This window comes from Lathyrus oleraceus, chromosome 5, assembly GCF_024323335.1.
Source record: "Lathyrus oleraceus cultivar Zhongwan6 chromosome 5, CAAS_Psat_ZW6_1.0, whole genome shotgun sequence".
NCBI classification, from domain to species: Eukaryota; Viridiplantae; Streptophyta; class Magnoliopsida; order Fabales; family Fabaceae; genus Lathyrus; species Lathyrus oleraceus.
The window spans coordinates 345,038,842-345,047,996 of NC_066583.1; the positions used below are offsets into that span (position 1 = coordinate 345,038,842).

Sequence of the window (9,155 nt, forward strand, 5' to 3'; positions counted from 1 at the left end):
CATAATCGATATAGTTTGTTTAACAATCCTTGTTGTTGTGGTTGTTTGGTTGGTGTAGCAGGAAGATGGTTGTTGGAAGGAAGGAATGATGCGCTTGCGGCGGCATTGACCCTGTTGGCTGGTGCCATTTTGCAAATGAATGCTGGTGATCGGGAGCGTGATGCTGATGAGTTTCGTGCTTTGGGGAAGTTCCAGAGGAACAATCCGCAAACTTTTGAAGGAGCTCATGAACCTGATAAAGCTCAATAGTGGTTGAAGGAGATTGAGAAAATCTTTCGAGTTATGAATTGTTCAGATGCGCAAAAGGTGTTGTTTGGAACTCATGTGCTTGAGAAAGAAGCTAAGGATTGATGGCGCAACACTGTTCAGAGATTTGATGAGGATGGCATTAAAGTGACTTGGGTACTTTTCCGTGATGCTTTTCTGGAGAAGTATTTTCCAGAAGATGTTCGTGGAAAGAAGGAAATGAATTCCTTGAGTTGAAGCAAGGTAATGGTACCGTAGCTGAGTATGCTGCAAAGTTTGAGGAGTTGATCAAATTTTGTCCCCATTATAATACTGCTAATGCTGAGAGATCCAAGTGTCTTAAGTTTGTGAATGGATTGAGACTTGATATCAAGAAGGCAATGGTTACCAACAGATTACGAGATTTTCTGAGTTGGTTAACAAGAGTAGGATCTATGATGAGGATACCCGTGAGAGTGTTGCTTATTACAAGTCCTTGCATGATAAGAAAGGAAAAGGGAAATCCTGAGGGAAGTCGTATGATGGTAAGAAGAAAGATGGTGATGGCAAGAAGTCGAGTGGGGGAGGATCTGACACTTCTGTCAAGTGCTTCAGATGTGGTGTTGAGGGACATCATGCTCCCGAGTGTCCTAAGGGCGATGTGACTTGTTTCAAGTGTGGCAAGCAAGGTCACAAATCTTTTGATTATAGAGTTAGTTCGAATGTGACTTACTACAACTATGGTGAGCAAGGGCACATTAGTACCAAGTGCAACAAGCCGAAGAAGGAGCAAGCCAAAGGGAAAGTGTTTGCATTGTCCGATGCTGATACTTTTGCTAAGGAGAGATTGATTCGAGGTACATGATTTATTAATAATATGCCTTTGATTGCTATTATTGATACCAATGCGACACATTCTTGTATTTCTTTGGATTGTGCTAAGAGATTGAATCTTGAATTATCTGTTATGCTTAGAAGCATGGTTATTGATACTTTGGCTATGGGTTCAATGACTACGTCATCTATTTGTTTGAAATGTTCGTTGAATATTTATGATAAAGATTTTGAAGTTGATTTAGTGTGTCTTCCATTGAGTCAACTTGATGTTATTTTGGGAATGGATTGGTTAAGGGCCAACCATGTCTATATCAATTGTTTTGCGAAAGCTGTTCTTTTTCTTGAGCCAGAGAAGGAAGGTGATTTATTCTTGTCTACTCAACAAGTGAATGAATCTGTGCGAGATGATGCTAAAGTGTTTATCTTGGTGGCAAGTTTGAAGCTTAGTGAAAATGGAACAATGGGTGAATTTCTAGTTGTTCGTGATTTTCCTGAAGTGTTTCCTGATGAGCTTAGCGATTTTCCACCTGAACGTGAAGTTAAGTTCACAATTGATTTGATTCCTGGTACTAGTGCGATATCGATGGCTCCGTATCGGATGTCACCATCTGAGTTGAAAGAGTTGAAGAGTCAACTAGAGGATTTGCTTGATAAGAGGTTTATTCGTCCGAGTGTGTCACTGTGGGGTGCACCTGTCTTGTTAGTTAAGAAGAAATAAGGTACTATGAGGTTGTGTGTGGATTACAGACAACTGAATAAGGTTACTATCAAGAATAACTATCTGCTTCCAAGGATTGATGATTTGATGGATCAGTTGGTTGGTGCTTGTGTGTTTAGAAAGACTGATTCGAGGTCTGGGTATCATCAGATCCGTGTGAAAGATGAAGATATTCAGAAGACTGCTTTTAGAACAAGGTATGGACACTATGAGTATTCGGTGATGCCTTTCGGTGTGACGAATGCACCTGGTGTATTTATGGAGTACATGAATCAGATTTTTCATAAATATCTCGAAAAGTTTGTTGTTGTGTTTATCGATGATATTTTGATCTATTAGAAGAGTGAAGAGGATCATGCTGAGCATTTGAGGATTGTTTTATCTATATTGAAAGAGAAGAAGTTGTTTGCTAAACTTTTAAAGTGCGAGTTTTAGTTAAAGGAAGTGAGTTTCCTTGGCCATGTGATCTCTAGTGGTGGTATTTAGGTTGATCCTTCTAAGATTGAGGTTATATCTCAATGGGAAGTGCCGATATTTGTGTCTGAGATTCATAGTTTTCTTGGTTTGGCAAGTTATTATAGAAAGTTTATTGAAGGCTTTTCTAAGTTATCTTTGCCGTTAACGCAGTTGACTAGGAAAGGTCAAGCTTTCTTTTGGACTACACAGTGTGAAGCTAGTTTTCAAGAGCTAAAGAGGAGATTGACTACTGCTCCTGTTTTGATTTTACCGAATCCATCAGAACCATTTGTTGTGTATTGTGATGCTTCTTTGATGGGTTTATGAGGTATGTTAATACAGAATCAACAAGTTGTAGCTTATGCTTCAAGTCAAATCAAAGTGCATGAGAGGAATCATCGGACTCATGATTTGGAATTAGTTGTTGTTGTGTTTGTTTTGAAGATTTGGAGACATTATTTGTTTGGGTCGAGATTCGATGTGTTCAGTGATCATAAGAGTTTGAAGTATTTGTTCGATCAGAAAAAGTTGAATATGAGGCAAAAGAGATGGTTGGAATTCTTGAAGGATTATGATTTTGGTTTGAATTACCATCCCGGCAAAGCGAATGTTGTAGTCGATGCTTTGAGTAGGAAATCTTTGCATATGTCGATGTTGACGGTGCGAGAATTGGATTTGCTTGAACAATTTCGAGATATGAGTTTGGCTTGTGAAGAGACTTCTTTTGGAGTGAAGCTTGGTATGTTGAAGCTTACTAGTGGAATTTTGGATGAGATTCGAGAAGGTCAGAAATCTAATTTGGTTTTGGTAGATCGATCGACGTTGATCAATCAAGATAAAGGTGGTGATCTTCAGATTGATGAGAATGGTATCATGAGGTGTCATGATAGAGTTTGTGTTCCCGATGTTTCGGATTTGAGAAAGAGGATTCTTGATGAAGGAGATCGTAGTGGTTTGAGTATTCATCCTGGTGCTACTAAGATGTATCAAGATTTGAGGAAATTGTTTTGGTGGCCTAGTATGAAGAAAGAGATCGCGGAATTTATGTATTCGTGTTTGATTTGTCAGAAATCGAAGATTGAGCATCAAAGTTCATCTGGTTTGTTACAACTGCTATCTATTCCTGAATGGAAGTGGGATAGTATTTATATGAATTTTATTTCTGGTTTACCTAGGACTCCTAGTAATTGTGAAGCTATTTGGGTTATTATGGACAGGTTGACGAAATCTGCTCACTTTATTCCGATTAGAATGGATTATCCAATGGAGAGGCTTGCATGGTATTCCATCTAACATTGTGTCAGATAGGGATGTGAGGTTTACTTCGAGATTTTGGGAAGGTTTGTGTAAGACCCCAATTTTGACCCTAAGATCCCTCATGCTATCTCATCATATGCATTAGCATTTGGATCATACCTTGGCATCCTCCTCACCCCTCATTCATTGGGTTTGCATTGGGAGAGATCAACAAACACCATTTGATTGTATCATACTTTGTATTCTATCATTTCTACTAACCAAAATACCAAAAATATGTCTTTCTATTTTGTCTAACTCTTTTGTAGGTAGTGCACATGCTCACCTTTGATCTATCAAGCTCATATCTAGGGTTTAAAACCCTCATTGCAAAGAGCTCAATCAAGAATTGGTCTACTATGGCTCTAGACATCATATATGGATCCCCATGAGCTTCACATGTTATTTTGATCAAGAATTCACCAAGAGTTTGGAATTGGTTTGCTTTGGAAACCCTAATTCATCTGGGTATCTTATGTGACTTCTTAACCAAGCTTCTTTAATAATTGATCAAATATTTCAAGGGATACTTCAAATTTCATCATCTTATGCATATATGATCTCCCATGAGTCCCAAAAGTCAAGAGGATTGCAAGCTAGCAAGTTGGTTCATGGTGATTGACCGGAGGATTTCATCTGATCAAAACTGGGGTTCCCTAGACCCTATCTCCTACAAATTTTATCATATGAAAATTATTCCAAGAGAAAAGTTACTTTAAATAACATCCCAAACAACTTTCATGTTGGGTTCTAGAGCTAGTTTTGCTTTTAAAGTCATTTTTTATGGTGAAAGATTATAGGTCATTTTGTCTAAACCCTAATTTGGAGGTCAACTTCCCAAGACCATAACTTGCTCAATTTTTATGAGATGAAATATTTCCAAGTTGCAAAATCAAATTCAAGATGTTTAATTCAACTTTCATGTTTTGAGGAAGAGATAATTCAACTTTTATGTGCATGTGATATGAGGATACATTATAGGTCATTTTGGACAAATACCATTGAACAAGTGATTTTCCTCAACTTCAAAAATGAATAACTCCTTCATATTAAATCCAAGTGAGTTCAAATTTGTGACCATTTTAAATTACTTTGAGAGAGCTACAACTTTGATGAATACATTTTTCTCATTTGAAGCTCATATAAAAAGTTAGCCAAGGTGGAAGTGAACATATGGCTTGACACTTAGAATTTTTTTTGACATGTTTGATTTTCCCAACTTCCACCTCGAAATTCATCATGATCCAAGCTTCAAATGAAAGAGTGTTCAACATGAAAGTTGTTCCTCTTAATCTAACCTTTCCAAAAAGTCTAATTTCATCCATTTTGGATAAGATTTGAATGGGTTGCGCATGGCTTGAACATTGGATCATCATTTGACAAGATTGAACTTGAACATTCCATACACCATTGCCTAGAATTCCAACATGATCTCAGCATTTCTTGTACTCAATTATGGATCAGAAGAAGTGATTTCATGGGCCTATACACACCCATGCACCCATGCACCCATGCAATACACATTTCTATTTTTGGAATTCCATTTCAAGTGTGCAAATATCAAACCATTTCGCTATAAATAGAGCCCTCTATGCTCAAAATTATGGACCCTGCGCGCCAACTTTGCTTCCAAACCCTCAAACCCCTTCATTTCAGAGGATAATCTTGATAATTTCCATTGGAAATTAAGTTTGAATCTCACTGTTTTGAGTTTCAAATCTCCAAGGATCCTAAACCTTTTGATCATTCAATTTTACTCCTCCAAGTGTCCTAAGCAAGATCAAGCACAAGCAAGAGCAAGATCAATCGAATTCGGACCTGCATTGAAGGTATTTTCCAGAAAATTTCATCTCTTCGACTCTCACTCAATTCTCCATAATTCTCTTGGATCTTTGGTTGTACGAAGTCCTACCAATGTAGGCAACAAGATTGAGTTGTTTTAAGGTTAAATCGAAGCAACTCATATCGTGCACTTCAAATTTCAACTCCTTGTATCTCTCAATATACTTGGAGTTAGGATAAATTGAGGTCAGATTCAAGCTCAGTGGCATTTTTACTTTAAAATCATATCCTTATTTTTAATTTTGGTGATGGTTGTGACTGTACCAGTCCGGTGAAGCTCACCGGAGAAGGAGACTGCAACTTTGGCTCCGGTTGTGAGTTGGCAGTCATCAGAGCCACATGATCCATTTGAATTGATTTAATCTTGCGCGTTGGTTTGGATTACCATTTGTGTTACGCATTGACTCGTTACTATGGTGGAAAGCGCGCTAGCAGCCACTTGATCTCCCTCATTAATTGAGGTGGCAGATCAAGTGGTTGCCTACGTTGGTAGAACTTCAGACAACCAACGATCCAAAAGAATTATGGAGAATTGAGTGAGAATCGAAGAGATTAAATTTTCTGGAAAATACCTTCAATGCAGGTCTGAATTCGATTGATCTTGCTCTTGCTTGTGCTTGATCTTGCTTAGGACACTTGGAGGAGTAGAATTGAATGATCAAAAGGTTCAGGATCCTTGGAGATTTGAATCTCAAAACAGTGAGATTCAAACTCAATTTCCAATGTAAATTATCAAGATTATCCTCTGAAATGAAAGGGTTTGAGGGTTTGGAAGCAAAGCTGGCGCGCAGGGTCCATAATTTTGAGCATAGAGGGCTCTATTTATAGCCAAATGGTTTGATATTTGCACACTTGAAATGGAATTCCAAAAATAGCAATGTGTATTGCATAGATGCATGAGTGTGTACAGGCCCATGAAATCACTTCTTATGATCCATAATTGAGTACAAGCAATGTTAAGATCATGTTAGAATGCTAGGCAATGGTGTATGGAATGTTCAAGTTCAATCTTACCAAATGATGATCCAATGTTCAATCCATGTACAGGCCATTCAAATCTTGTCTAAAATGGATGAAATAAGACTTTTTGGAAAGGTTAGATCAAGAGGAACAACTTTCATGTTGAACACTTTTTCATTTGAAGCTTGGATCATGATGAATTTTGAGGTGGAAGTTGGGAAAATCAAACATGTCAAAAAAAATCTAAGTGTCAAGCCATATGTTCACTTATTCCACCTTAGCTAACCTTTTATATGTGCTTCAAATGAGAAAAGTATATTCATCAAAGTTGTATATCTCTCAAAGTCCTTCAAAATGGTCAAAAGTTTGACCTCATTTAGATTTAATATGAAGGAGTTATGCATTTTTTAAGTTAAGGAAAATCACTTGTTCAATGGTATTGGTCCAAAATGACCTATAATGTATCCTTATATCACATGCACATAAAAGTTTAATTAGATATTCCTCCAAACATAAAAGTTGAAGTAGACATCTTGAATTTGATTGTGCAACTTGGAAATCTTTCATCTCATAAAAATTGAGTAAGTTATGGTCTTGGGAAGTTGACCTCTAAATTAGGGTTTAGAGAAAATGACTTATAATCTTTCACCATAAAAAATGACTTTCCAAGAAAAACTAGCTCTAGACCCTAACATGAAAGTTGTTTGGAATGTTATTTAGAATAAAGTTTATCTTGGAATCATTTTCATATGATAAAATTTGTAGGAGATAGGGTCTAGGAAACCCTAGTTTTGATTAGATGAAATCCTCTGGTCAATCACCATGAACCAACTTGCTAGGTTGCAATCCTCTTGACTTTTGGGACTCATGGGAGATCAGATATGCATAAGATGATGAAATTTAAAGTATCCCTTGAAATATTTGATAAATTGTTGAAGAAGCTTGGTGAAGAAGTCACATAAGATACCCAGATGAATTAGGGTTTCCAAAGCAAACCAATTCCAAACTCTTGGTGAATTCTTGATCAAAATAACATGTGAAGCTCATGGGGATCCATATATGATGTCTAGAGCTATAGTAGACCATTTATTGATTGAGCTCCTTGCAATGAGGGTCTTAAACCCTATATATGAGCTTGATAGATCAAAGGTGAGCATGTGCACTACCTATAAAAGAGTTAGACAAAATACAAAGATATATTTTTGGTATTTTGGTTAGTAGAAATGATAGAATACAAAGTATGATACAATCAAATGGTGCTTGGTGATCTCTCCCAATGCAAACCCAATTAATGAGGGGTAAGGAGGATGCCAAGGTATGATCCCAATGCTAATGCATATGATGAGATAACATGAGGGATCTTATGGTCAAAATTGGGGTCTTACAGCTGCCCCTATTTAAGGACATTCTAACTGAGGAGGTGAAAGTTAAAATCTTCATATCGACTCAGTAGAATGGGCTTAAATAACAACATATAGAAACAAATTTTGGTCCCTAAGAGACCTCATGATGCATATGATATGAATGTCAAAATAAATATTTATGGAAGTGTTGCCACAAAGTAAAAGAATCCAGAGAGCCTGAAAGTCCGCGGGAGTATAATGCATTCTGTAAGGAAAACTCACTGGGGAGACAGAGACTATGAGGGGATAAAAGGGTTGTGGGTAGGCTAGGCTACGACGTAAAAACTGCTGGTGGACTAGAGGAATTCCATGAAAAATAAATCAATGGAAAGACTCAGCTGGGGAAATAAAAGGACATCTGCGGGGGGAAACAAGTAGATCATAACAAAGTTGAAATGCTCGAGCCAAGCAGGAAAACAACGATTTCGCTAAGGAAATGTGCACTCACACTCAACTGAGGAAGAAATGTTCTTTAACACAGGAGTAACAGAAGTATATTATCCACTACTGGTTACTTGGTAAGGAGATAACACACTCTGACAGGGAGGACATCCGTTACTGGTTAGGGTAAACATATCAAGGATAACTCGCTGAGGGCAATCCGAAGGTATATTCATTACCGGTTATTGGGTAAGAATAAACTGATGGGAAAAGCCAAAATGGGATTTACAACTACCAGTTACTGAGAAAAATACCAAAGGGAGAGAATATCCGTCACTAGTTAAAGTGAACATATCAAGGATAGACTCAAAGGAAAGAAAATCTGTCATCGAGTAAGATGAACATATCGAGGATAGACTTGCCTGGGGATGTTAAGGACGATATCCGTCATCGGTTAGGATGAACATATCAAGGATAAATCGCCCGAGATAAGTAGGAATTACATCTATCGAATGCTGGATAGAATACACGTCACCTGTTAGGATGAACATATCAAGGATAGACTCCGCGGGGAGAAATAGGAATTATATATATCGGTTACTGGATAGAATACCACAAAGAGAATATCCGTCATCGATTAAGATGAACATATCAAAGATAAACTCTGCAAAGGGGAGAAAAATAGGATTTATAACTACCGGTTACTAGGCAGAAGACCGCAAAGAGAAGGAAACCGTCACCGTTTAGGATGAACATGTCAAGGATTGACTCTCTGGGGAACAAATGGGGATTACAACTACCTTTTTACTGGGTAGAATACCAAAAAGAGAATATTTGTCACCGGTTAGGATGAACATATCAAGGATAACCTCAAAGCAAGGGAAGAAAATATCTGTCATCGGTTAGGATGAACATATCAAGGATATACTTCCTGCGAAAACGAATCCACTAGGGAGAAAAGGGTTACTCTTGTCGGGTATTAGGAAGGAGTAGAGAAACTGCCAACTAAGAAGAATATTATCAGTTACTGGGTAATA

General features: G+C 37.6%; 1 protein-coding gene across 1 annotated transcript; it reads left to right on the forward strand.

Moving 5' to 3' along the window:
* The first annotated feature begins 1,102 nt into the window (after window positions 1-1,102).
* Window positions 1,103-1,780, forward strand: LOC127080589 (uncharacterized). Its single transcript, XM_051020903.1, has one exon. The coding sequence runs from the start codon at window positions 1,103-1,105 to the stop codon at window positions 1,778-1,780; it is 678 nt and encodes a 225-aa protein (XP_050876860.1).
* The last annotated feature ends 7,375 nt before the right edge of the window (window positions 1,781-9,155 follow it).